Source organism: Pempheris klunzingeri, chromosome 11, assembly GCF_042242105.1.
Source record: "Pempheris klunzingeri isolate RE-2024b chromosome 11, fPemKlu1.hap1, whole genome shotgun sequence".
NCBI lineage: Eukaryota > Metazoa > Chordata > Actinopteri > Acropomatiformes > Pempheridae > Pempheris > Pempheris klunzingeri.
The window spans coordinates 11493485-11521038 of record NC_092022.1 but is presented as its reverse complement, the minus strand read 5'-3'; the positions used below and the strand labels follow the sequence as shown (position 1 = coordinate 11521038).

Below are 27554 nucleotides of genomic sequence, written 5' to 3'. Positions count from 1 at the left end.
TCTTCTCTGCAGACAAAAATAGCCCCCATGTCCACTGAGAGCTCAGCCACAACCTCCGGTCTGAACATGTTTACAGCCACAACAAGGCCTGTTTCTTTGTGGTTTTGAAAACAACTATAAATCCTATTAAAAGACTTTCACAGTGAGAATAAAAACTCCTGTCGGTACCAGTAATTTTCCATTAGGAAAGTGGGTATACAGAAACTGTAGCTCTTAGATTAACTGCACGAGTTTTCATTCCCCTTGCAATTAATCTGTGAAAGCCAAATCTGCTTGGAATCGGTTATTGATTCATCTAGATGAGGTTAGAGATTGTACTTCTGACAACTCAAAAAAAAAAAGTATAGTTGACACACAATATGTTTCTGTGGAGATCATGAGCCTTCCAGTCAGTCTTGGAGAAAGAGGAATTTATAGAAGTGCTGATCCGTCACTGGATTATCACATGAACCAACACATTACACTGGAAGAAAAACAAGCCATTTATTCATTTAACTGGAAGAGAATTACACTAGGCCTGCTCAGGGCGTAGTTGGAGTTCAGCACATTTGTACCGCTTTGTACCAGTTCCACTCTGGCCAGTGTATCCATACAGAGAGACGAAAGATAATCTGGTCTGGATGTAGCAACATCTTTTAGGCAGGACTGATCACAGTACATGATCTATCTTTATTTTGTTTATTTATGTGGTCCAGGTTTATTGTTTGGTTTTATCAAAAAATTACAAAATTCCATCCATATTGACAAGACAAACTCATGACAAAATTCATCTGTAAATTGATAAGACGGATGGCATACAGACACAGTCTGAATAAAAAAAAATACAAAGACTGCTGCTCTTGCTCCTCGTCCCATAATGGACCAAGTGGCAAAATCCTACTGGCTTGCCACAACACTGGATGATGGATCATTGATCATTGGTCGAGCACCACCAGAATACAGTCTTTTAAACGGTCCAGTGGATAAAATGTGACTGTGAGTCCGTTTATGCTTGGATGGTGCTCTTTGCAGTGAAGGCCATGTAGTAGACCAGGATACCAATGAGGGCAGCCACCACCTCAGTAGACACCCATGGGCCGTTCCACGCACCCTGTAGAGATTTTTAAAAAAAGCTCATCACTTGTTCATAGATTAAGAGAAGTAGACAAATGATGATCAAGGACACATTCCTGTTTCACCTGGTTGTAGGAAAACTCTGAGGCAGAAAGTAACATGGGCGACTGCTCAGATTGGACCCCTCTGACTAATCAGAGCCATTTTTAAAGTATGATATTATTTCTGTTGCAGCCATTCTACCAATAAAACAACAATAAAACAGATTGTCAAAAGGTCAAAACGAGCCTCTCGGGGCAAAAACCACAAAAATTATCTCCCTAAATTAAAAATGACTTATGGAGCATTTCAGTGGTTTTTCATGAATGAAGGGAGTCCAACCGTGAATCAGAAATAAAATAAGCTTGGCTGCTGTTACAGTGTCATAAAGAGTTATTTGATCCTTGTTTATTGTCTATGGAGCAGCTCCAGGGTTTTTCTCTAGATGACACCGTACAGTCACATGCTAAATCCAGTAGTGCTGAAAAAGGGAAGCCTATGAAACCGTTTGTCTAACATTAAAACAGTAATTAGTGCAAAATGCTTGTTAGAAATGGATTATGTCTCAAAGTTATGGCTAAGAGGCATTATATTATTAATATTTTCTTTAGACTTCTTAGGAATAATACACTAACTTGAGCCTGCAGTAACTTATTTTTTGGCTCTTGGGAACAGCAGAAAAGAGATGCAAACAGAGGACTGGCATAGTTTTGCCTTTTAAGTTGGCTAGTTACACATCCAGGAGATACAGATTACCATTGGCATTCACTGGGAGTCATTACTCTGGTTGGCCAGTGAATGCAACATTTTGTTCTGTTTTAGTCTCCACCAAATCCTGAGGGAAATGTCTGTTAATGCACAACTATGTTCACCAGCTTTGTCTGTTCACTGGTTAGGCATCATGATTGCGACTGGATTCACATGTTAAATCCGAGGGTCTATATGAGACTCACCCTGTGGTCAATGTTGACGGAGAAGAGAGGCTCGATGGCATTTACATCTTCATTGTTCCTCTGGGCCTAGAAAAAAGGAGATTCACACATAAAACTTTCATTAAAAACACAGCGCAATGCAAACCAGGTGGAGCTCACTGGCAGTGAACTATGAGCTTATCAACTGTTCTTCAACCACTGACCTTGCGCAGGGCACTGTAGGACTCCTCATCGAAGAATTTCACCTGGTATGTTCCAGAGCTGGCCTGTTTGTGAGGAAGACTCCAGGACACCTGAGGGAAGAAGTCACATGTTTACACATGAATCGCACCATATTGGTTATCTAAATTAAAAACCTTGACTCTCTGACAGGTTGTGCAGCATTTTCATGTTGCACTTGTTTGCGCAGACAAAAAGTGACAGAGGTGGTTGTGTGAAGAATGAAAATGAAATCTTAAGGGAGAGGTTCAAATCCTGCCTACTTCCACACCTTCGTGCACTTTCACTGTGTGAAGTGGTGAGCTTGTGAGAATGTCAGTTTTGGCAAGTTACAATTCTCTGTAAGGTACCTTGGAGCATATCAGATGCTGTGTAACAGTCTGATAAACAATTTGTTTAAGCCTAATGGCACTATTTATCATTAGCCAATAATGACAGTAACATGTCTGGCATGACAATGATTTTAATCTTTGATAAACTCTCTGTCTTAAGACGTTCATGTGTAGAGGGACAATAATGCTTTGGGACTATTTGATATGTTTTAAGTTAAATGAAGGAACTAATGGGATCAAAGCCATCCTATGACTAATAGTCAACTTGGACAATTTATTCAACTTATTCAATTGGAGGACAAGCTCTGGGCATCAAATGTGTGTTTTTGTAGTTAGGGGTAAGTGGTTCAGGGTGGTCTGGAGTGAGAATAGGAAAACTGAGATCTGCAACCAGCCAACTCTCTATGACCTTGTGTGAGTGAGTATTGACTGTAAAACACCAAATCAGACACAGTGAGACCAAATGTCTCAATCTGTACATATGAACATGAGGCCACCATCATACCTGGTACTTGCCCACATCTTGGCCTCTAGTCACAGGGAATTGTCTTCCATTGACATCAGCATACAGAGTCACACTCTGGGGAGGACAGACATCATCATCGGTGAGTCAATCGCTCGATAACATCGATGTATAATGTGTTGGGGTTAGCTGGACTGTTACCTGTGCTCCGTTGGCACAAGCCAGGCTGAGCTCAACGATGAAGACTGACTCTGAGGAGATGACGGCGTCAGAGGTGGTGTAGGCCGACGGAGTGATGGCTGGGTCTGTGCAGCTCTCTCCTGTCACCACAGAGTGCAGAGATGAGGTTAAAAGACAAATGCATCACCTCCACAGTACCAACAACTTACACACACACACACACACACACACACACACACACACACACACCACCAAGACTTTTATTCCTCCTCGCAGAAGACAAATGGAAGTGAGTTGACAGGCTAGCCACTAGCTAAAGCTGGTTAGCATTACGGGCTAATTAACGCCGGCAGACTAATTACCAACGCGCCGGTTCACCGCTAACTCACCCGAGCAGACGGCCAGCAGCAGAGCGAGGAAGGCGGCTATCCGGATCATCGTGGTGTTTGGGAGGTCGTCTGGCAGGTTTCGTGTTGTTCCGGCGATCCAGGTGCTGAACTGCACTACTCCTCTCTCACTGGCTGAAGGGAAGAAGTCCACCTCAGCTCACCGCTGCTACGCCTCTGCGGCTGCGCAGGAATGACGTTGACTGTTGCCCCGCAAAGCATTCTGGGAAGCTTCTGTGTCGACACGTCATCTCAATCAAAACAGAAGATTTAATAAGATTTAATAAATGTGCCTTAGATTTAATCAAATTTAATACATTGTATCACACCCGATTTGCCTGTAAATATTTAAATACGATAAAATTAGTAAATACTTTGTGTCAACCTTATTTTTAGGCGATATATTACTGCACTGGTGATAAAATATTTTCTGGTAATGCAATCAAGAGTAAATTTTACATAGCCTACTTTCATGAGTGTTTTTACTTTATTGTTTGACTTAACTATATTGAAAGAGGGAAATATTACACTTTTTGTCTTGATAATTTAGTGCACAGACTAAGATTTTACATTCAAAACATCATCATCTCAGAGTTTTAAAATAATTAAAATGAGCTCATCCCCAACTTGCAAAAACATTAAAATGTTTATTATAAATGTATGCATCAACAATAACAAACCTTTTATGATCATATAACAGTGGCAGGAGGTATTCTGTTGACTAATGAGTAAACTGTACTTTTCAGTAAGATATCGAATGCAGTACTTGTGATGGAGTATTTTGATATTTCTATTTTTACTTCAGTGAACAACCTGAATACTTCTTCTACCAATGAATTGATCACATCCTTACTTTTTTAAGACTTGTTTGGCTTGATTATGTTATATATTTAAAGATAGTTATGGCACTATGATACTAATATATATATATATATATATATATATATATATATATATATATATATATATATATATATATATATATATATATATATATATATATATATATACACACACACACACACACATATACATATACATACATATACACATACATACATATACATACACACACAGTGGGGCAAAAAAGTATTTAGTCAGCCACCAATTGTGCAAGTTCTCCCACTTAAAAAGATGAGAGGCCTGTAATTTTCATCATAGGTATACCTCGACTATGAGAGACAAAATGAGGGGAAAAAAATCCAGAAAATCACATTGTCTGATTTTTAAAGAATTTATTTGCAAATTATGGTGGAAAATAAGTATTTGGTCAATAACAAAAGTTCATCTCAATACTTTGTTATATACCCTTTGTTGGCAATGACAGAGGTCAAACGTTTTCTGTAAGTCTTCACAAGGTTTTCACACACTGTTGCTGGTATTTTGGCCCATTCCTCCATGCAGATCTCCTCTAGAGCAGTGATGTTTTGGGGCTGTCGCTGGGCAACACAGACTTTCAACTCCCTCCAAAGATTTTCTATGGGGTTGAGATCTGGAGACTGGCTAGGCCACTCCAGGACCTTGAAATGCTTCTTACGAAGCCACTCCTTCGTTGCCTGGGCGGTGTGTTTGGGATCATTGCCATGCTGAAAGACCCAGCCACGTTTCATCTTCAATGCCCTTGCTGATGGAAGGAGGTTTTCACTCAAAATCTCACGATACATGGCCCCATTCATCCTTTCCTTTACACAGATCAGTCGTCCTGGTCCCTTTGCAGAAAAACAGCCCCAAAGCATGATGTTTCCACCCCCATGCTTCAGTAGGTATGGTGTTCTTTGGATGCAACTCAGCATTCTTTCTCCTCCAAACACGACAAGCTGAGTTTTTACCAAAAAAATCTATTTTGGTTTCATCTGACCATATGACATTCTCCCAATCCTCTTCTGGATCATCCAAATGCTCTCTAGCAAACTTCAGATGGGCCTGGACATGTACTGGCTTAAGCAGGGGGACACGTCTGGCACTGCAGGATTTGAGTCCCTGGCGGCGTAGTGTGTTACTGATGGTAGCCTTTGTTACTTTGGTCCCAGCTCTCTGCAGGTCATTCACTAGGTCCCCCTGTGTGGTTCTGGGATTTTTGCTCACCGTTCTTGTGATCATTTTGACCCCACGGGGTGAGATCTTGCGTGGAGCCCCAGATCGAGGGAGATTATCAGCGGTCTTGTATGTCTTCCATTTTCTAATAATTGCTCCCACAGTTGATTTCTTCACACCGAGCTGCTTACCTATTGCAGATTCAATCTTCCCAGCCTGGTGCAGGTCTACAATTTTGTTTCTGGTGTCCTTTGACAGCTCTTTGGTCTTGGCCATAGTGGAGTTTGGAGTGTGACTCTTTGGGGTTGTGGACAGGTGTCTTTTATACTGATAACTGATAACTGATAACTTTATACTGATAAGTTACAGGTCTGTGAGAGTGAGAAATCTTGCTTGTTTGTAGGTGACCAAATACTTATTTTACCGAGGCATTTACTAATTAATTCATTAAAAATCCTACAATGTGATTTCCTGGATTCTTTCCCCCCCACTCTGTCTCTCATAGTTGAAGTGTACCTATGATGAAAATTACAGGCCTCTCTCATCTTTTTAAGTGGGAGAACTTGCACAATTGGTGGCTGACTAAATACTTTTTTGCCCCACTGTGTATATATATAGATATATATATATCTATAACAATGTAGGCAAGTCCTACACGTATAAATGTGAATTTAAACCTTTGTTCTGGTTAAAACCAGGCACATCATGAATATTTATGATTTTATTTTTTCTAGAAGGTTTCCAAATAGTTAACTAAATAAATGCTTAGCTGTGGTCACTGGCTGGGCCTCTTTCTCTACTCAAAATGGAAAATATGACGCTAAATAGATCGCTGTCAAAACAAGACCTTTTTCACAGGAGACATGTTACATAACAGCAAAAGCACAGGTGTCAGCAATAATCCAAGTAATCATTCCAATTAGATGCTCCATTTCCAAGCAAGGCCGCTGCATTATGCATGCAGGCTCATTTTGAAGGGCTACTGACGCACTAATGTTGTTGTTGTTAATGCTATGAAAGTCAAAACGGCTGTTTCTTTTCTTAGTTTTCTTTATTTATTTTGCACTATTTGTATTTTGTTGTTGTACATTCCACATTTTCCAGTTCTCAATATTAGAAAAAAAGAAAAGAAATGAGCAGTCTGAATAGACAAAATATTTATTTGGCACATAGCCTAGGTATACAGATGAATCAAAGAGTAAACCAAGTTACAAATAGTTAATATATACAAATTCCTTATAGGTACAGTATTCGCAGTTTTCTTAACTATGTGATTCCATCTCATTTGATATACAATGTATACACATTTGTATGTAGATGTGCATATACTTATAAAAAACTGTTCAATAACACATATATAAAATCACTAGTTGCATAACTACATTCAGTTGTACACATACACATCTGTGCTTCAGACATTGTACCGCAGCTCTGCATTCACAGCAGAATAAAAGGGTCTCAGAACAGGGAACAAGTGATCTCAGTCACCTATAAATAGTTGTGCTGAGAGCTGCTGTCAGATCATCACCCTACACCTCAGTTTTCATTTGTATCATTCTTCTCCTGCCATCTACTGATGCCAGTCCTCTCAGTCCAGTGGGTCTGATGCTTTGAAGAGGCCTGGTCCTCTCCCCCTCCGTACATCCCGTCTCCCTTTCCTTTGGGCAACTTGGACAGGGAGAGAGGAAGCCACCGAGGAGGGATCCTGCGCTGCTTTCCGCAGGAGGAGCTCCTTGAAGACCGAGTCCATCTGGCGACAGACGTCCTGCGAGATGATAAACAATAGTGATGAGAAAGATGACAAGATCAAACTGTCTGTTTTACTGCACTCCCTTCTGCTCAAGAGCTTCTGATTGTTTGCCAGAAGAAAAATTACTAGTTATAAAATCATTAATAATTTGGTATTTCTTTCTAAGACTAATCTCTTTGAGTGTGAATAGAGATCGTTGGCCATTAGTTATCTTACAAATCCTTGATAAAAAAAGAAAAAAAAAAGTGGATCTTGTAACAAAATAAGAAACAAGACAGACCTTGTCTACTTGAATGAGAATATCTTCAGAAGACCCTTCCTGAAATCTGTATGCAGGAAAAGAAAGCCAGAAAAAACACTGAATATTAATTTCTCACACAACATAACAAGTGAGAAACAGTTGTAATGCAGCAACATTCAGTGGTACTCACTCTCGGCGCACATTGGCAGGAGAGCGGACCCTCCGTGGCTTGCACTGTGGCCCGATGGGAATCTGGAGCAATAACTTTCCACTTGAAGTGACTTCGCCCTCTGCTGGTCTAGCCGTTAACCTGTTTTGGTCAATTGCACCGCTGCTGTTGGCTCTATAACATTCTGCTTTTTTCTGTGTTGGTGCTGCAGACGTGCTGGTGGTGCTGTCAGCTGAGGATCCTGTTGCCAACTCTAAAACATCGCAAGACAGACATTCCTTTATTTCATTCAGAGACACCATCACACCCTTAGAGAGCCAATAACCTAAGAGAAGCACATGAAACTTACCGTCTTTGTTGTGGGCATACTCTGCTTCTACATCTCCCTCTTCAATGATGGGCTCACTGAGATGAAAAACACCCACAGATAATCATTCCACCGCACATTATATCCATGAAATGTGCATGTACGAACATCTTTTCTCTTACCAGTCATCCTGCACCAGTGTCATGCATTTCTCATACACCGGCCCTTGTACTTCACTCTGGCTGGGGAAGATGCTTTCATGCTGGAGGATGATGCTCTTCACCAGGGCATTGATCTGAGGCTGCAGGGCGACGACATCATCATCATCGTGAGCCCCTCTTATCAGGCTTGGACCAAAACACACGGCCAGGTTGTATGGCTGCATCATGTTCTCGTCACTGTACTGAGACACACTGGAGGCAGGGAGCACAGAGAGGTTGTTTTTTCCTCCATTTGTTTCAGTCTTGTTGTAATGTACACAATGTTTGGGTGCAAACTTTTTGTCCTCTGACTACTGTGTGTTTTCTGTTTCCATCTCGATCATCTGTCAGGTCACTATTGAACATATCATAATTTTGTGATGGCAAAAATATCAAGACAAATCACCTTCCTGTGTCTTTTTAAAAAGGCAACATTAAACATAACTGAATAAAAACTGATCCATCACTCTTCCGTCAGATCTTATAAGATGTATTTGGCCCCTCTTCCTTGAAAAACACATTTTGGTTTCCCAAAAATGATTGTATAATGTGATTCTTTCTGTAAATACATATCCTCAGTGATTACCGACGAGTTTTAATACTCACTGATGAAGAAATGCAAAGACATATCTCATGACAACAATGATGGGCTCAGGGTAGGAGCAAATGACCATTTTGAGCTGAGATGCTCTCTCTGCCTCATGTTTGATTTCTGGGAAAAGGTGATAAAAGAAAGGTAAGCTCCAGCTGTAAGCTCTCAGGCACTCTCATTAGACATGTGAACACACACACACACACACACACACACACACACACACACACACACACTCTTACGGGCATGCTCCAGGAGTAGGCTGGTGCTGCTGATGGGGAAGAGGGGATTCTCCAGACATCTGAAGTAGAGCTTCAGCACTCCAGCAACAGAGTCCAGGTCACATGTCTGCTCAGCCAGGGGGTCCTCACCTGCAGGGGAGGCCCACAGCACACTGCCCCACATTATTAATGCTCCAAAGTGAGGGGAGCCACTCTATAAGTTCTCACATGGGTCATGCCAACACCAATGCCAACGCTTACCTCGCTCAAATGCATCCCTCAGGTTGTTGACCTCCATCTGAGACCCCGGCACTCGAAATATCCCTTCATGGTGGAGACCTGATGGGCAGCCAATGATTGATGATATTTGCACATTGTTGTGTGTTTACAGCTAATCAATAATAAGCTACATAATATTCATAGGTTTCTGATCTGCCATGCCAATATAACTTACTAGAATTTAGAGTTCTGAGGAATTATAATGATCTGAAAACTTTTACATCAAATGCAAAAATATATTTTTATACCATTGAAGTGTCTTTAAAATCATAGTGATGACATATGCTTCCGTTTGTAAGAAATCACAGTAAATACTGTTTCAGTCCGTGGGTTGCTTTCAGCCCGTTCATGTCAGGGCAGGGGAAGACACTGATGTCTGCCACAGTAGCTTTTTAACATAACTACTGGGGGTCACCAAAGATGGGAATATTCAAAATTCTACACAGCGGCTTCAAGTCTTACTATAAAAAGCACGTCTTTTACATATTTTTGCATTATAACTGCAAATGTACAGCTGCTGCTTTACTGTACATAGTCTTAAATACTCACCATTGAGGTTGATAAAGTGAATGCAACTTTGCACGACAATTGGAATCTGCTGTCCTGATGCCTGAATGAAACAAATTAATGATGAATTTCACAAAGAGACAGTCTAATGCATCACCACAAACTGATGTACTGAAAAACAAAAAGACTAAAATCAAGAGAGAAATGCTGAAAGAGGAAATGGTGAGATTGTGTGATCATGATGGTAGTTACCTGTATGAAGGACAGCATGTCTCCATTGAAAAGTTTGTGGTTGTGTATCAAATTGCCACTTGAGTGATTCTTCCTGACACGCATAGACTTTCCATTGGGTCTGCAGAGCCAGATACCATAATGTGTACATGCAGCATTTTATCACAATTGTGTAATACATATGAAGTTTCTAATGTATAAGTGCATTGTTCATAATTCAAACACAATGACCCTATAAGAGCATTTATATCTGTACCTGGGCTGATGTCCATTTGATGCCTCAGCTAGGAGGGAAAAAAAGGCACAAGAGGAAAAACAGGCTTGAATGACGATCAGTCAGTAAAAAGAATAAACAAAAGGATTTAATTTACTTTACTTTGCTTTTGGTTCAAGAGAGCAACAATTGAGTGTAGGAACTGTCAAATGATACGTTGGGTCAGCAGTTTGCCTTTTGGTATTGCTCTGTGAGAAATGCAGAAGTGATACCTTTTTCCACAGCCACTTTGAGCAGGTCGTGTTTGGCTTGCAGTTTAGATACCAGGGAGCTGCCTACAAGGTACTCCTTTACTCTCTGTAAAATAAATCAGATGCGATTTAAAGTTATTACTTAGCTGTCAACATCAGTTACTGTGGTTCTCGTCATAACCATTAATCAAAATCCAACTATAAAAACAACAAACAAGCATAAAAATAAAAAAATAAAAAACTCACAGTGAAGTAGAGGTTTTCTATTTCCTGCAGGCTGGCTCTGCGGCGGGCCACACTGGGCTTGACTGTCAGGTTCTCACTGCTGCCCTCCTGAGATGAAACACTGCCAGGCTCCAGATCATCATCACCAATATTCTCCAGCAGGGAAGATTTAGCTGCCAACATGCCCTTGCTGGCCTGCATGATAGTGGCAGAGATACGGAGATATTGTGTTTGGCAAAACTGCATTTACAATGCAAATAACCATTATATGTAGGATGTGCAAAATATCTAGAGTCTGAGGAATTATGCAATTATGTTGCCTTCACGTGCCTGTTAGACAGAACAGAATTACAATTTGAGCACATGTGAAACACACATGTGTATATAGAAATTTTCCATAGATGTGAATCAATATTTGGCCAAAGACAACACACAAATTAAGCTGTGTCGTAGGCTGGATCTTAGCACACTTTCCATTTACTTCAATTAAATAGAAATAGAAATAAAGCAGGACAATAGTTTTACTTTGACTTTACTTTTTTAACTCTGGTCTGTACTAAGGGTTGTGTGATGTACTCTACCTCCTCCGTTTCCTGGGTGACTGCTTTCAGTCTGGTTTGTATCTGTTTGAATCTGGTCTCCAGCTCACACTCTGCACTGACCTCGGAAACCTGAGAGACGCAAGAGACTCTAGAGTGGATGCCAAACAACTGAACAATCCTCTGAATACAAAACACAGAATACAGACCTGGTCTCCATCATGGGGCTGATAGGGGAAGCGAAGGGGCATACAGAAGGCGTTATAGTGGTCCTGCAGGAGAGCGTCTCTGTCCTGGCTCTGGTCCAGTTTAGACACTGTGTCTTGGAGCTGATGCAACCCCGTGCTCAGGTTCTGCTGGGTCCGCCAGCGACTGGACAAGTAGGCCTGCATAACCCGACCCAATGAGAGGTGGTACCCTACATCTGCACACTGAGGGAGACAATAACATTTCAGACAGTGTCGCCTATACAATTTGGGAGATTTCCTTGAACATTATGTTTTAAATTATATCTCTGGCAATATAGGTCAAATATCAGAATATGTTTGGCCCAATGGGGCATGTTAGTACAGGCCAGAACTTTAACATTCAAAAAGAAAAACTTATGACTCATCTCATTACTGATTGGTTCATGTGGTCTAAATGGCCCCAACGGTGGAGATCATAACCTTCAGTAATACACAATGTTTATGTTCAAAGGAAAAGAAAGTAGATCTGATGCACTCACATCTATCAGAGTAGAGATGTCTTTGAGATAGTACTTATTCATGGAGGCATTGGCTGCAGCCAAGTTTAGGAGGTAACAGTTTCGGGCCTTGCTGCACTTCAGGTAGATGTCTTGGACCTTACCCTGTCTCTGTGGCACATAAACAATCAGTAAGAGGTGAAATGACACAGACATGTATTCACATAATAGTACATAGAAAGGGAATTTATTTACTTTTTCTATTAACCGCTCCAGTTTTTTTGCACTCTGCTTCTGTTTTTCTTCTTGTTTCTCTGCCTCTTTCAGCTTCCCTTCTGCACTCACATAGTCTGACTGGTACTGGTGGTATGTCCGCCATGCCTGCACACAGACATATGCAGCCATGCTTTCCCCTGTTTGTTTAGGAAATGGAAAATGTTTTGGGCGGTTGGTTTTATCACTTACAGTCTGCAGCTCTGTGGTAACCTTGAGTAGTCCGTCTTGCAGCTGAGTACAGATGTCCTTACTCTAGAAACAGAGACAAAATACCACAGCGTGAAGTGGTATAACACAGAAGGAACACAGTGAGTCACAAAATATACATGTCAAGAGTTTACGAGAAATACAGGGGTGACTATTGCAAAAGAAAAGTAGAAGCAAGGCTAGAGTCAGATGAATTGCACGATACAGGTACAGGCTTTTCCTAAATGCTGGATGAAAGACTATGTTTGTGTTTGCTGGTTGCCAGTGCTCGATCAGTACCTTCTTGGCAAGGCGTTGTGTGTACTCCAGGCAGTGTGTGAGGGGCTGGAGGAGGAAGTTGCTGCAGCTCTCACTCAGTCCATTGTGGTCCCTACTTTCCTGGCGGGTCTGGGATAGCAGTGCCAGCCAGACCTGGGCCACAGAGTGACTACTGGGCTCCTTCCTATGTAAAGAAGGAAATGAGGAGCTGTCAGATACAACCAGGAATGTGTCAGTGTCCTATAATGGACTGCTAGTCAATTTAGCACATCATGTGTGCTGTTAAAGGCAGGATTGCCTTTACCTCTTGATCCTGGATGTGAACCTTTCTGCAAGTTTTTCCAGGGAGCGGGCGTACTCGCTTTCAATCTCACCCCGTCGTCGTAGGTAGTCTGTCAAATCTTGCAGCTGCTGGCTCTTCTGTTCAAGCTGCAAGTCCAACACCTTCAGCTGGTCTACAAGCTGGCAACGCACCTCTGAAATGGGGGTGGGGGGGTGGGGGGCAGAAAGAAACACACGAGAATGACTCATTCTGAAAGTCTTGCTGTCTGTGAGAAGGGTTTTTTTTACTGGAAATATAACACTCAGTTCACAGTCAAGATGGTGTGTAACAGAAGTTGACACAGATAAAAGTAATTCTTTCACCTTTGATTTGTGTGTCATAGTCCACCACACTGACCCTGTCCCTCCAGAGTTTCACATGGGAAGTCATTGTTGCTCCAACTGGGTGGAATTCTGGATAAAAGGGTGTGAATATTTTATCATCTCACCATATGATATGAACTGTTAACTGTTCTGTTGCTTTTACCTTCCTTGCAGAATCACAGTGTGCTTTGCTTACATGCTATTCTAAAAAAAATTTAATTCAATCAGAGCATATAGCCCCACTGCTGCACCAACGCATGCCTCTAACAACTTTCACACTTTTTTGTAGTGCTGAAAACACCCCTCCACAGCCCATGCTAACTTCCTCCTGCCACAGAAAGAGTGAAAAGAGCACGTTCATCTTACTGTAACACATCTCTTCAAACTGGTCACTCACTGCTGAATAACAGACAACTAGTAAAAGCAGTTGGCCTGTGCTGCCTGCTGCACTGGTCACGCAGGAGAATTGCTTGAGTTGCAAAAATAGCTTTAGCAACATCTCGGCTGCCCTAAAAATAGGTTGAACCACACTGCGCACAACTCCATGGGGATGTTTGTTCTAAAGACTACAAGTGGTTTTAACAATGACACTCAAGTTAACCAATGCAGCCATAGAATTCTGAATGATTGTTTTGCTTAGCATTTCCAGATATCCTACTAACTGGATAACTGAGGAGGTTATTCCAGTATAGGCTTAAAAAAAAGTGTATCTGACTGAGACTAGGATTTAGATGGGATAAACATCCAAATTAACAGCTGTCACTGAAAAACATTTCTGAGAAACTTTGGTTTCCGTTTCTTTCTCATTTTTTCATCAAGTTGTATGACAGAAACTAACACACCTCCATAGTATCTCTGCCTTTTCTCAACTGAATTTAGATGAAATGGTGAAAAACATAGCATGACTGTAGCATTTCAATGTATGACTGCAGTGGAAACACATGATCTGATGGGCCTTTGAAGAACTGAGAATCATCAATTAAGCGATTGATGTCTGCAAGATATCACTTATTAACACGATATTTGTTCACATCAGAAAAGGGAAGAACAGGGTGTTTTCTTGCTGGATCATAACCTATTGTACACAACCACCAAGCACATTCTCTCGTTTTACCCCCTCGACTTCCCCTTTTTTTTCAAAAACCAAGCATCACTCATCAGCATTCTCTTCAGCTGCAACATTTTACTAACTGGCCTGCTAAAGTGAGCCTGCTGTATTACAGCAAACCCAGAACACCCTTAAGAAAGGAGAGTGTGTCATTTTTCCAGCCTATGTCACCCTTTTCCATTAGCCCTTTCATTCTTTCTCTATGTGATCAGCAGTGAATCACCACCTCCCGTCTTCACAATATGCTGTAATATTTTATTAAAAGCTAGTCATAACCTTAGTGCAAGTGCTTTCTCAGTTGCTACCATAGTAATTGTGGGTGTTTCACTTTGGGTTTTCACATGTACATACACGTAGATGCTGCCTGAGCTATGAAACGTTAATGACCTGAGGGCCAGTAACTGTAGCCAGTAACAACAGAACTACTATAATCAAGCAGAATCTTTCTTTGTAAGAACATTTACTTACTTAGCAGTAGAAAAACAGGTTTAATAGACCGGAACTGGCAAGCTGTCTTCTTTTGGTGAGGCAGGTCAGTAAATGACAATCAGCAAAAGTTTAATACAACCAAGAAAAGTCCTACCTGAGGAGGAGCAGTCTTGACTGGTCTCTTCTCCAGCCTGGGACAACTAAATAATGCCAGTTAATAGTACAGCTCTGAACTGTTTCACCTCCCCCTCACATTTGGATACAGATGGATGTGGGTGGAACACTTTCTCTCTCTCTCTCTCTCTCTCTCTCTCTCTCTCTCTCTCTCTCTCTCTCTCTCTCTCTCTCTCTCACTGCTCTACTGCTCTCTCTTTCTCACCCGTCATCTCACTCACACATTTGGTTTGAGCCATCAGTAAGCAATTGTGCAAGTGAGACGAGTCAAAACTTCTTCGAGTCTCTCTGTCATGCTGACTCTTCCTCTCCACAGAGGGTTTTCAGTCCAATCAAACACCAGCTGTTTTCACTGATTAGTCCCTCTGCAGTGGTTATTCACAGACCTCTAAGTGAAATCAGCTGCTATAGTGTTCGATTGGGGGGGGGGGGACCCTGAAGGTATTCATGGCAGAAGACTGAGGACCACTGTATTCCAGTTTGCTTACATAGTGTATAGAGTTTATGATGAGTACTGTAGAGATTGTAACCTGGGAAACACTGCATGTAAAGTAAAAAAGCTACACAACATCTAAAAGCGTATTTAAATTCAGTGGGCAAAAAACAACATAAAAATATTAAAAGGGCATCAATGTGTGAAAGTCAGCTATTTCCAATTCATGACAAACTTTCGGAAAGATCAGTGTGCATAATTTGTTGCTGTCACTTCTACTTTTACTTCTCTCTCACTCCTGTTTCCTTCCTCTGAGAGACAGTACGATGATAGTGTACAATCAGCCACAGCACTGACTAAACTGGCAGTCCTAATGCATTATTTTTGGTTTGATTTGATGTTTCAGTTTAAAGCTGGGCCAGTTTTGGAACTAAAACACCTGCTGATATTGAAGAAATCCCACAGCATCTTTTAGCTCTGCTGTAAACAAGGAGGGTATAAGTACAGAGGGTCGACATTCATTATCGAAGGCAGAGTCTTTCATTGACTTCACTATATGTTGAGTAGCATGTTTTTCATTGCAAATCCCTTCTGTGGAGCATCATTCTTATGATGGCCTACGACTTTATTTGAGGAAACATGCCACAGCCCTGGTGAAAACTAGTGCAGTCTGTTGATTTCAGCCCATTCATCAGTGTACAAAGTCATCAAAGGTGGGAATAGTCTTACACCCACTGAAAAGGCTTTTTCACCATCCGCGGGAACCTATACATGGGTCTTCAGTACCTCATATGATTGTGTACAGCAGTAATAGCATTTGTGACCGTGTGGATTCAGCAGTAACCTCCTCACTGGCTGTGTAGATGGCATTACTGTACGTATTCTTGATGATGAACGATTTAAGTGTTTAAACTATAATATTTTTAGATATTACACTGAGAACAAATTGGCAAACTCAAACACTTTCCCACTATAACTAATGACTTGTCAAAGCATAATGGTCTACGCTCAGAAGTAAACAACTAAGCTGCATTTATGGTCACTTATTGAAATATGAAAAATACCAAAAATATTATTTGAAAGATTTATTTGCAGTAATTCTGTTAAATAATGAAGCTACCAGGTTGAGACAGCTTGAAAAGCACAGGGTGTTTTCAATACTGTAAATCCCACAGAACTTTGGGCCACTTTTGGAAATAACGACAGCAATCCAATTAAAAATACCGACACCAGTTATTAGTTTTAGTTTCATTTAGACAACCCTAATTCATGTCATAATCCAAGACTTTTTGTTCATCACTGCAATGAAAAAGCAAAATTTAGGAAAAACCAGTTACGGAAATGTGGGAACAGCTCTGACGCACAGATAGTCACAGTTTGTAAAGGCAGATATACTGTCAAATAGAGATAAAAAGTGGAAGTGAGGCATGAATTTAAAAATGTCTAGGACTGCAGCGTCATTGTGAATCAGAAGAAGAATCTTTAACGTCTGTGCTCTCCGTTGCCTCGCTGACTTCACTCAGTTCTTTGCTCTCTCCTCCGCTGTCCCTCTCGCTCTCTCTCTCCGGGTCACCAGACCCTGATGGACTCTGGCCAGACGGTACCTCCTGACCCGACACACGCACTCCGGGTTTTCTCAGCTGTGGCACACACAGACAAAAATATGACACGTTCATAGTCTGCTCATATGAGGTATTACACGTCCCCTGAGGTAACAAAGAACTAGTGGAATTCATGTCAATGTAGCACCAGAACATGTTACTTAATTTGATTTAATAAAAATTTTTAATACAGAGAATACTTCTATATAGTCAATGTCCAGGTGAGGTGAGGAACCTGTCTAGAACTTATGTTACACCTCACATAAGAAAAAATAATAAAGAAACAAACAAATCAACCAAAAATACTAAATAGCACACAGTTAAAGTTTACACTATATACATTTATAAAATAGAGATGCAGGCGTTGAAAATGAAGCTAGTCTGACAAACTTTTTTTTTTTTATTATATGGAGTTTATGGACATTTACGGGATAAACACAAAGAATTAAACCACCTCATCGGCCATGTGGGCCAGGTCTCTCTTCATTGCGTATGCATCCTCCCCATCTGCATAGTATTTGGGCTCTACCTCACTAATCCTGTGGAGGAACAACATAAAACATCAGTTACAGTCAGGACTTGAACTCATGACTACAGCCTTACCAACACTTAGGATAAGATATTCCTAAAATAAGATATTCCTTTATTAGTCCCACGACAGGGAAATTTACTTGACTTTTGGTATGCAATATTAAAATCTGGTGACAATAATGGCCGACAATTTGAAAACGATTCTTTTCAAATTCACAAATGATGTCAAATAATTTTCCGATAGGCACAGAGCAGGACTTATCTGCACTCTCTGATGGTGAAACGATTTCTAAATGGCCTCAAAGACATGAGAAGGCACCTGCTTTCACACAGCATGTACTGCAGCTAGAAGTGCTGGCAACCGCAATATAATCATGTAGTCAAAAAATAAACACCCTGAGACCGATGAGTGTTAAAAGTGTTCAAAAACACATTTATCACAATCATTTGTGGTTCAATTGCTTTCACTGAGATACCAAAAATATCTTTTGCACTTGTGTGATGCAAGTTGTTGTTACTCATCAATAGACATATACCAAATTGTATACTGATACAAATATATCTGCAATACATTACTATTTTGGTCTAGCTCTACTTATGACCACAGTATTTCTGAAAGTTTGGGCTATTGATACACAACAGGAGTACATGAGACACAGTGAAAACACTGAAACAGTGGTGACACACACTTACTGGAATTTGAGTGTGTTTGAGTACAGGTGCAGGGCTGCTCGGTTGCTGCAATGGGAAGAAAAGATCAGTAAGTCCCTGGAAATCAGGAGAACTGACACACATATTCAGAGCCTGAGCACATTTTGAATACAAAACAAAGACAAACAGAGTTCACAGCGAGCAGACAGTGCACGCTACCTTTTGCGGACATGAAGCGACACATATTTAGCGTTGAAGTTCTCTATCATGGCACGACTGGCCTGGTCCATCAGCTTCTGAGCCAGGCCAAGACGTCTGTGGGAGCGCTTCACGGCCTGGAGGACACAGGTACGGGTTGTTGTTTTTTTATTGCCTCAGAGAGCAGCCAGCAAAGTGTAATACACATGTAGGAGAAGATGTATGAAGTATCTGTCGTTCAGGCTTACCAGGGATGTGATGTGTCCATGGGGTACATCATCTGGGTCCTCCTCCCTAGTAAGAGTTCACAAGAGTTTTTAGGAACACAGGAAACATCTTAGTTAAAGTGCTGACAGTTTAAAAGTGTGGTCACAGGTACTCACATCTTTGCCAGCACATATCCCACAATCTTGCCATTTTCGTCCTCTGCAATGTAGGATAGCTGAAACGATGAACCAGTAAGTTTCAAACAAACTATCTGAATAGGGAAGAGTTAGAGCATAGGGACAAGTGGTGTTAGCAGAAACAGGGGAACTGGGCAAGTGCACAGTGAATCACCTGAGGCCAGGACAATCCGTGATAGAAATAGTATTTCATCTGGTAGTTTTCTGGCAGACACAGCAGGTTACAGTGCTGCATGTTCATAAGGTCCTCCGGCTGAAAGACAGAAACTGAATGTCAGAAAGGTGCATGGCACGACGTTAAGCTCTTATTCGGCGATGTTTGGTCAGCTAACGAGAGGGCTGTCGTATCTAGCTTAAGTTAGCCACCAGTTAATAGAAACAGCATGGCTGTCGAGAGGATCTCAGCATACTCACCCTTGCGTTTCGTATGTTCATTTTGTTAGTTCTCTTTTTATTCGGACTGCGCAAACAGAAATCAAATATACCACGCGGATCAATCAATTCATAATAATTACACTGTAAAGTTTAACGAGCTTGTCTCGCAAGGTAGCTAGCTAGCTAAGTCGGCTTGCTAGCACGGAAGGGAGGGGAGGAAGGAGCGTGCCACAATAACGGCAGGCATTTCCGGTCACCGTGAGCACTGGAACTTCAAAATAAAAGTAATTAACCTTTACATGAGGCACGAAGACGTATGGAAAACCACGACATACCATAAAATGACTCTTATTTTGAAGAATATATTTCACGTTGAAAAGAACCTGGATGTTATGTTGAGTTTAGACATACAGTAAGCATGTATATATGTCTATGATGTTGATACAGTAAACATGTATATATGTCTATGATGTTGATACAGTAAACATGTATATATGTCTCTGATGTTGAGGACTGTTGTTGCACACTTACAGGAAGCATCAGGCTGGATTTAATTACCAACCAGGCAAAATAGATGACTGCTGTGAGGCCCCCCAACAATGTGGCAATTAGCTGTTACAACTTTGCACAACAAAAGTACAATATAACTTCTATTTTAGAATATCATGTCTTACTGCCCGCTCTTGTGTTCAAATCTACAGAATATATTTGTCCTTCATTAACTAATTTGGCTTAGGACACATTGTGCTCACTTGATCCATATCTTTAGATAAAGTTTTGTTCAATCAAAACACTACAAATACAGCTTGAGCACACTGTTCTCTAGGCATACAATATAGTTTCCATGTATAATTTATTTTGTAGTCTGCACTTGATGGGAACATTAGAGTTACAGGGTACACACAATGAACAATGTATTGAGGTGGTGTCAATGAGGACCACTGAAAGTTTCCCCCCTGAGGCCCCAATCAAGTCAGTCTGTGACTTGACTTCACCACTGTGAAAGTACTGCAACTCCAACATGATGCTGAACTGTTATTTGTTGTAAATTATAAAAGGAGTTGTTTCAAAATCTTCAAGTTCAAGTTCAATAAATTAGTTTGTCAAAGCATAAATAATTACAAGAAACTCATAAGGCCTCTATTGATATTCATAAGAAGTCAAAATTGTCAGTCGAAGTACTTATAAGTGTCTCATGATCTACTAATTAACGTTACTTTAAAATCAACACTTGTTCTATATGCCAGTCACCAAGGGTCCAGCATTTTATTTCATGTAATCCAGAACCAGATCTCTAACTCATCGTCCACACAGATCAGACAAAGTCCAACTCTCTGAATCACACCAGGACTTGTGTTGCTATAGTAAATGGCCCTCGTGCTAATGCTTCAGGTAAACTGCTGGCATCCAATCAGCAGTGCCACATGCAAATCTAGCAGGTGTCACCACCAGGGAGGGACTGTAGAGGAAAAGGATATTTTTAGAATAACCACCCTGTGCAACAGGCGCTGTCTTCAATATATCACAGGAATAATGGCCTGAATGAGTCTTCTAAACAAAAAGCTCTCCACTTTCATTCAGAGGATGATGAAAACTCCGATAAGGACTCTGGTTGGCTGGTTGTTGACTGATGGTGAGATCTGATTGTCGAGCGGCAGCTTCTTCTTCTCAGAGATGTAAAAGTTATGGGTGTAAAATGTGATCAAAGAAGTTTTCCGAGATACTGGAAAGAGCGACGCGGCGGCTAAAAGAGCCTTTCCAGATGGAGACAGACCTGCGGCTGGAGTCAAGCCTGTGGATCGGGAATAAAAGATACCGGGCGGTCCTGACAGGCTGGCATTTCAACTGGACCGAGGTAGATAAGAAGAACCGCGACAAGAAGACAAGTAGGTGGCTCTTTACTTTCCAACATATCAGCCGATCTGTAATGTGGCGCTAAGCAAACACATTGTGCCACTTAAATTACATAAACAGTCACAGTGTTATTGCTTGTTGCGTTCAGTTAAGTTGTTTGCATGTATGAAAAAAAAAAATCCAAATACCACAAATAAACGCATGTACACACAGGGAAATACTTTCTCACGTACTTTGTCACATTTTTGCTGTATGGAAACAGTAAGAGAGCAGGACATCCACTCTTTAAAAGTGGCCGAGGAAACAGTATGAGCAAGACAGTAGTTATTACATCTTGCATGTAATTCTGGATTAATACAGGGAGGCCTATAGCTGCAACAACAAAAAAAAAAAAAACCAAAACAAAACGTGAAGAACAAGTTAAGCAGCAATAACATGAAATACTACTCAGGCGGTTTAGTGAAAACAGGCTTTAGAAAACTTTAGAAATGCCTCTGCCTCTCTCCCTCTCACCCACATGCACATACAAATACAGTAGAGAGGAGAAATGGATTTTGATGTGAAATTGTTCTCCAAGACAACACAGACTTGTGGACGACATAATGTGACTTGTGGGCAATACATTTTAACACAATCCACAGCAATAGAATATTGACCCAAAGAAGAGGCAGTAATGTTTTACATGTTGTACATGAGCCGAATCACCCAAATATTTCTCACACAGCCAGTAACTGTAAAACTTAGGCTCCACACTGCTGTTAATACAACTTTCTTAAGTCAGACATACAGATTTATCATTAACGAGCGAGTCTGTATTTACAATACCAGGACCCTGAAGGTGAAGCAGCTAAATGGTTAACTAAAGTTATCGTCAATGCTTTTAGTGACATCTGTGTTATTCATAGTGTGACATGTCAAAATCCCTATAAGAGAGCTCTGGCATTGGAGCAGCTAGCATTATTAAATGTTAGTTATACCTGTTTTAACCGATGACCAGTAAAATTATCTGCTGTGAGGAAGGTCTGCGGTCTCTCCAGTGGTTAAATTATTCTGTTTATTGTATGTAAAGCAGCATTTCCACTCACTTTTTACGCTGTCTGTGTCTGTGTGATTAAAGTTTCAGTACCTGTGGCAGAGGTAATTGGGGTGGAGGAGGGCCGGGTGGAGATCCTGCCCCAGAAGTCAGTTGAGGACACAGACAAAGACTTCACAGGTGGGTTCTCTTGGGAGACTCTCGGGTGTCACAAACTCAAGGTCTCAGTCAATGCTCAAGTTAGTAACGGCACAACATGAAGCACTGCACATCAGTTGCCTTTAAGTTTAAAAATGAGACGAGAATGTGAATCATTTACAAGCATGAGCGTGGCAAACTAGCTTTACAGGTTAGTGAAATGTGTCTGTGACACTGCAACAGTTATCATTGTTTTACAGAAATGGTTTTGTCTTTTTTTTTTAAAATCTATAATCCACCTCCAGTTTTCTATGTGAAGCGCAGAAGGAGTGGGGGCTCTCACGGGTTACTATGGAGAGTGGGACGGACCCAGTTCAGCTGCCCCAGTCGGGTCCTCAGAGACCAGTGGACGAAACACCTAAGAACTGCTCTCAAAACTCACAGTAAGATAATTAGAAGATTTCGTGCTGATATTATGGCACCTATGGCCTCTAAATGATTCATAATTTTTTCTATCAATGATTAATTTTTTTTCAAATCCTTCAGAGTTTGCTGGCTCACAACAACGTGTAATGTCACTTTCAGGTCCGTCGCGCCCGCACAGGCTGTTGGTGTTTATCAACCCATTTGGGGGGAAGGGGAAAGGAAGAAATATCTACCATTCTCTGGTTGCCCCTCTGTTTGAGATGGCTGGTATCAGCTGTCATGTAATAGGTGAGACACCTGTGTCATATTGCCTTTGTACATTTTGAGAAAAGTTTGTTACTGATGCAGATGCTTTCATAGGTGGCTGCTTAATTTAGCATTTGATTAATGAAAATGATTTGCAGTAATACATGTAATCCTAACATATATTGTTCAGTGACTGAGCAGGCAAACCATGCTAGAGATCACCTCCTGAAGAAAGACCTGAGAGGATTTGACGGGTAAGAGCTATCAGTGTCACAGTGCAAACACTGTGGTATGAGAACATAATAACAGCTAAGCTCGCTGGGAGGTGCTTTCATAACAGAAACCCTTGTGTATGGTTACAACAGTGTGGTGTGTGTGGGTGGGGATGGCATGTTCAGCGAAATACTTCACGGTTTGATTGGGCGGACACAACAAGAGGCAGGCCTTTGTGAGAACGATCCCGCTGTCGCCTTACAGCCGTGTCCGCTTCATATCGGCATCGTCCCTGCAGGTAAAGACACCGTTAATAAGCATTCATAAACTGATGGAGTTAGTTTTAGAGCAGTGACCACAAGCATCCTGTTGTATCTGTTGTAGGCTCTACAGACTGTGTGTGTTATGCCACAGTGGGAGTGATCGACCCTGTCACTTCAGCTTTACACATAATCATTGGTGAGGAAACATTTTCACTTGTTTAATCACTGTTCCCTCGATTTTTGATTTTTTAAAATATCTGAGCAATTTTCTAAATTCTGCACAGTTTAGCCTGTATGACCCTTCTTATTTCCCACAATACCTTGCAGGAGACTCTCAGCCTTTGGATGTGTGCTCAGTCCATCAAACTTCTGCTCTGGTGCGCTACTCTGTGTCCCTGTTGGGCTATGGCTTCTATGGGGACGTACTGGCAGAGAGCGAAAAACATCGCTGGATGGGACCTCTCAGATATGACTACTCAGGTATGGACTGATGAGTCATTTAGAGAGGAGAAATGACTGCACTGTCACTAATTACATTAGATGCTTTTAGATTCTCATCATTTATTTCCAGCTTAAATTTAGAAATTCATCCTGAAACTGTGTCTAATAGCGCTATGACCAAGAGAGGACTTCATGGCACGTTTAAGCTCTTTTTTAACAAGCATTTTGCATAGTAAAACCACAATTCCCAAACGTTCCTTTTAAAAATGTGTACAAGACTTGTGTTGTGCATTTTCAGTTAATTGCTGTCCTTTCTGTCTCCAGGCACTGTGGTGTACCTGAGCAACAGAAGCTATGCAGGCATAGTTCAGTATCTACCAGCAGACCCGGTGCACTCCAGCCCCAGAGATAGAACACGCTGCCTCTCAGGGTAAAACAACAACTACTAATAAGGAATAATATAACGAAGGGTGTATACAGAGTGCAATTAATAATAAACAGAAAACAGACTTTAAAAAAAGAAAGAAAAGAGGATTACAGTGTGCAGCCCGAGAGATTTTGTGATGTAGCCGTGTTTTAAGACCATAAACCTTTCAAACAGCCACTGGTTGTGAACATGGGAGCATTGCCTATTGTGTGGACTCTTCTTCTCCATTTTAGTTCTCTATTTCAATTACTACTATTTGTTATTTTGTCAACTACCTTGTTTGCATTGGATTGGATTTTTCTGCACTAAGTGACTTGAGGATCTGTGTTCATTACCTTAGTTTCCACTGTCGTTGTTTAAAAACAAATGAGCATCTGGAAGTTATGAAAGCCTGTTACCTCTTTTGGTTGTCTTACTCCCAACCTTTTTGAGAGTCCTAATCCTTATCTAAGCTAAGGATGAGGACGATTTTAACCTTGTGTACATTAAACCCTTTTAATAAGAAAGACAGTCCTTGGGAGTACCATCATTATTATTCAAGCATTAGCAAAATGGTTCAAATTTACTGTGTGAGACACTGTAACTGTTACCACTTGCAGCAGGGACTGTGGGTGCACCTTAAGGAGGGTAAGAACCATGGCATGAGGAACTTGATCTTGTTGAAAGGTGAGCCTTGGCCTCCTGGTAGACTTTACAATACCTCTGCCTTTGTCTGAGGCAGCTGCCTCTGGCTGTCAGCAAATAGTTTATGCTCTTATGAATGGGTGTCAATGATGAGGAGCTTGTTATTTCACTTCTAACCAGAGTGAACATTCTTTTTGTTGCATGTGTGTGTGTTTGTGTTTGTGTTTAGGTGCAGTGTGTGCTCCAGGAGCACAGAGAGGCTTTTCTCCCACTCTTCAGATTCAGGCTCCCTGTACAGCTCCCACTTCAGCCAATTCAGCACAGACTCAGAGGGTAATAACGTAGACACACACGAAAGTACTATGCTTCTGTTTTGCATATTTTAGCTCATTTAGCATAAATGAATGCCGCAAAGCAGCCTTTTTGGCTTGTGACCCTTTGAAATTAAGTTCTAATTGCAACCCCCCTCATCAGATTGCAGCGTGTGAAATCTTCCTTGTTTTATTTGAAGTACTTATAGAGGACTAAGAAACATTATTCATTACTTTACAGTTCTGCTCTTTTGTAGAGCACACTGTAGTTTTGTATGTTTTCTTGGACAGACTTTCATGGGCAATAAATCACAGTCAGTATCCTCTCCTTTAAAGAAAAGTTATTTTAATGTTTTGGGGTCTGCGTTACCATTCACTGTCAGAACAGTGGTGATTAAACAATCACAGCAATGCAAACTCAAATGACTGGTTACCTGAAAAGGAAAGTAAACACACCTGGAACTCCAAACAGGTATGGTCTGTATTGGAAAATGACGAGCAGTGAGGTATGAACGATGGGCGAAAACACGCAGCATGGTCCTTAAGTAATTATAAGGGGAGTGCAGTTGGGTTTTTTTTTTAATGTTACTTGATCTTTCTCTGTCTCTCCAGGTGAGTGGGTGACTGTGGAGGGCAAGTTCAGGTGTGTGTCTCTCACTTGTATGTCCAGCTCGTGTCCTAGGAGTCCTGAGGGCCTCTCGCCCTCTGCTCACCTGGCAGACGGGACAGGGGACCTGATTCTGGTATGGGACACTCACCCGCTGGGATTCCTCAAGTTCCTCTACAGGCACACGAGCACCCAGGACCAGGTATGGGCACATTTACATTAAAACAGAGCTGGACAAGCAAGTTTAAACACTGCTTTACCCAATCCCTCTCCTCTCTTGTCTTAGTTTGACCTGCCGTTTGTGGAGGTCCACCGCGTGAAGGCTGTCCGTTTCTCTGTCCCCCCTGGCAAAGAGGAAGAAAGTTATGAAGATATCAAAGGGTCAAGTGGTGGGATCGAAGAAGAAGAGAGAAGCTACGTCGAAACTGTAAGCAGGAATGGATCTCAGCAGCACCTGGCTGAGAGAGACAAAGGGCAGGAAATGGTAAAGGAGCAGAAAACAGCGCCCCCCTTCCTGTGTGGTCTGTGCTGCAGCAAAGCTCCTGCTGTGTCAGTGTGGAACTGTGATGGAGAGATTCTGGCTTCAACTGAGATCCTCTGTAGGTGAGGGAGTACAGTTATCCATTCTGATATAGTACTGTATTATCCTCCTATTGTTACCACTGTTATACCAGGTTCAACTTTAATTGTAACTCAAAAAAAAAAGGTAGAAAAGGATTAGCATTTTTTAGAAGCACAGTTCTAAACTGCATTCACTTCCTTTCTCAGGATTCATGGCCAGTTGGTGCGTCTGTATGCCAGGGGCATCGAGGATGGAGCAACCATGCACAACCACAGCTGGGAAAATGACAAGTGTGAAGCTTAAATATTGGATAATGAGAAGAAAGTGACAATGGGACAATGTCTGTAAGGCATGGCTAACGTGTACATTTGCTGAGAGAATAGCCAAAATGTCATGGGCAAAGAGTTCCTAATATTTCAGGTACTTTAAAAAGTTTTCTCATTGCAGAAATGAAAAGAAACTATTTATTCTTGTTTTATTATTCTTGTGTGTGTGTGTGTGTGTGTGTGTTTCCTGAATACTACTCTGTGGAAACACTGTTAAAAACTGGTAAATAATAACATGTGCAGTGTTTCTCTGCACAAATAACTGTTTGTAGGCAGTTTTTGCAATTGCTGTCTATTTTACCTTCCAGGAAATAAAATCCTGGGGAAAGTCAACAGAAGTTAAAAGACAATGCAATAAAAAGACTGACCCGACTCCTTTTATGCTGTATGTTGTCAACATCAGTTCAACAGTGTGGTGTTCCTTTGGAATTGAATAAGAACAGCAACATCTTCCTTTTTGTTGCACATAAACAATCATGCAGTAGGAAAAAAAAATTTCTAGTGTGAATCAAACTAAATTGGGGTATGAGATTACAACACACTAACAGACCATTATATTATTATCACAGACAGTAAATATGGTAAAATAAAGAGTATGACCAAATTATTTGATACAAGTGAATCAAATAACACATAAAAGAACAAATATTATAGTCTCATAGTAGAAGTTGTTTAGACACATGTTCGTCTTTGCTGCACTTCCCATGGCCCGCCGAATCCTCGCAGGATTGCCACATGGTCTAT

At 41.1% G+C, this 27554-nt stretch overlaps 4 protein-coding genes across 6 annotated transcripts; 1 reads left to right on the top strand and 3 right to left on the bottom strand.

Moving 5' to 3' along the window:
• Positions 1–469: 469 nt before the first annotated feature.
• On the bottom strand, positions 470–3772 carry ssr4 (signal sequence receptor, delta). Its single transcript, XM_070839483.1, has 6 exons — positions 3608–3772; positions 3240–3358; positions 3081–3155; positions 2228–2317; positions 2046–2111; positions 470–1090 (listed from the first exon to the last, which is right to left on the bottom strand). Exons 1-6 carry the CDS (start codon positions 3654–3656, stop codon positions 986–988), a joined length of 504 nt encoding a protein of 167 aa, XP_070695584.1. The 5' UTR covers positions 3657–3772; the 3' UTR covers positions 470–985.
• Positions 3773–6780: 3008 nt separating this feature from the next.
• Positions 6781–15219, bottom strand: arhgap4a (Rho GTPase activating protein 4a). Of its 2 annotated transcripts, none has more exons than XM_070839670.1 (22): positions 15127–15219; positions 13436–13525; positions 13095–13266; positions 12812–12974; positions 12515–12577; positions 12305–12430; positions 12092–12220; positions 11574–11795; positions 11407–11496; positions 10847–11020; positions 10622–10706; positions 10392–10419; positions 10157–10256; positions 9947–10007; positions 9380–9457; positions 9134–9268; positions 8912–9017; positions 8288–8518; positions 8148–8203; positions 7820–8051; positions 7669–7714; positions 6781–7403 (listed from the first exon to the last, which is right to left on the bottom strand). In XM_070839670.1, the coding sequence occupies exons 2-22, from the start codon at positions 13500–13502 to the stop codon at positions 7227–7229; spliced, it is 2541 nt and encodes an 846-aa protein (XP_070695771.1). In that variant the 5' UTR covers positions 13503–13525; positions 15127–15219; the 3' UTR covers positions 6781–7226. The 2 variants fall into 2 exon arrangements, with proteins under 2 accessions (XP_070695771.1, XP_070695772.1); XM_070839671.1 differs by having other exon boundaries at positions 9140–9268.
• Positions 15220–16865: 1646 nt separating this feature from the next.
• naa10 (N-alpha-acetyltransferase 10, NatA catalytic subuni) lies at positions 16866–19565 on the bottom strand. The gene is made up of 8 exons (XM_070839472.1): positions 19379–19565; positions 19119–19217; positions 18944–19002; positions 18809–18854; positions 18582–18697; positions 18405–18449; positions 17635–17719; positions 16866–17219 (listed from the first exon to the last, which is right to left on the bottom strand). The coding sequence occupies exons 1-8, from the start codon at positions 19397–19399 to the stop codon at positions 17037–17039; spliced, it is 654 nt and encodes a 217-aa protein (XP_070695573.1). The 5' UTR covers positions 19400–19565; the 3' UTR covers positions 16866–17036.
• Positions 19566–20847: 1282 nt separating this feature from the next.
• On the top strand, positions 20848–27128 carry LOC139209749 (ceramide kinase). Of its 2 annotated transcripts, none has more exons than XM_070839586.1 (13): positions 20848–21225; positions 22311–22406; positions 22670–22807; positions 22950–23078; positions 23227–23290; positions 23402–23547; positions 23634–23708; positions 23840–23992; positions 24278–24383; positions 25234–25337; positions 25928–26124; positions 26209–26525; positions 26691–27128. In XM_070839586.1, exons 1-13 carry the CDS (start codon positions 21102–21104, stop codon positions 26785–26787), a joined length of 1746 nt encoding a protein of 581 aa, XP_070695687.1. In that variant the 5' UTR covers positions 20848–21101; the 3' UTR covers positions 26788–27128. The 2 variants fall into 2 exon arrangements, with proteins under 2 accessions (XP_070695687.1, XP_070695688.1); XM_070839587.1 differs by having other exon boundaries at positions 26209–26521; positions 26691–26781.
• The last annotated feature ends 426 nt before the right edge of the window (positions 27129–27554 follow it).

Excerpts from the sequence above, each read along its gene's own strand:
- ssr4 (XM_070839483.1), bottom strand. The coding sequence starts at position 3,656 with ATGATCCGGATAGCCGCCTTCCTCGCTCTGCTGCTGGCCGTCTGCTCG. Across the intron at positions 2,112-2,227 it reads CCTACAGTGCCCTGCGCAAG|GCCCAGAGGAACAATGAAGA; the intron begins GTCAGTGGTTGA and ends CCTTTTTTCTAG. Across the intron at positions 1,091-2,045 it reads CCGTCAACATTGACCACAGG|GGTGCGTGGAACGGCCCATG; the intron begins GTGAGTCTCATA and ends AAATCTCTACAG.
- arhgap4a (XM_070839670.1), bottom strand. The coding sequence starts at position 13,502 with ATGACTTCCCATGTGAAACTCTGGAGGGACAGGGTCAGTGTGGTGGAC. Across the intron at positions 11,021-11,406 it reads TCACCCAGGAAACGGAGGAG|GCCAGCAAGGGCATGTTGGC; the intron begins GTAGAGTACATC and ends ACTATCATGCAG. Across the intron at positions 7,404-7,668 it reads TTCTCATTCAAGTAGACAAG|GACGTCTGTCGCCAGATGGA; the intron begins GTCTGTCTTGTT and ends ATCATCTCGCAG.
- naa10 (XM_070839472.1), bottom strand. The coding sequence starts at position 19,399 with ATGAACATACGAAACGCAAGG. Across the intron at positions 19,003-19,118 it reads ACGGATTGTCCTGGCCTCAG|CTATCCTACATTGCAGAGGA; the intron begins GTGATTCACTGT and ends TCATCGTTTCAG. Across the intron at positions 17,720-18,404 it reads TCAAACACACTCAAATTCCA|GATTAGTGAGGTAGAGCCCA; the intron begins GTAAGTGTGTGT and ends GTTCCTCCACAG.
- LOC139209749 (XM_070839586.1), top strand. The coding sequence starts at position 21,102 with ATGGAGACAGACCTGCGGCTGGAGTCAAGCCTGTGGATCGGGAATAAA. Across the intron at positions 23,291-23,401 it reads GACCTGAGAGGATTTGACGG|TGTGGTGTGTGTGGGTGGGG; the intron begins GTAAGAGCTATC and ends TGGTTACAACAG. Across the intron at positions 25,338-25,927 it reads ATTCAGCACAGACTCAGAGG|GTGAGTGGGTGACTGTGGAG; the intron begins GTAATAACGTAG and ends CTGTCTCTCCAG.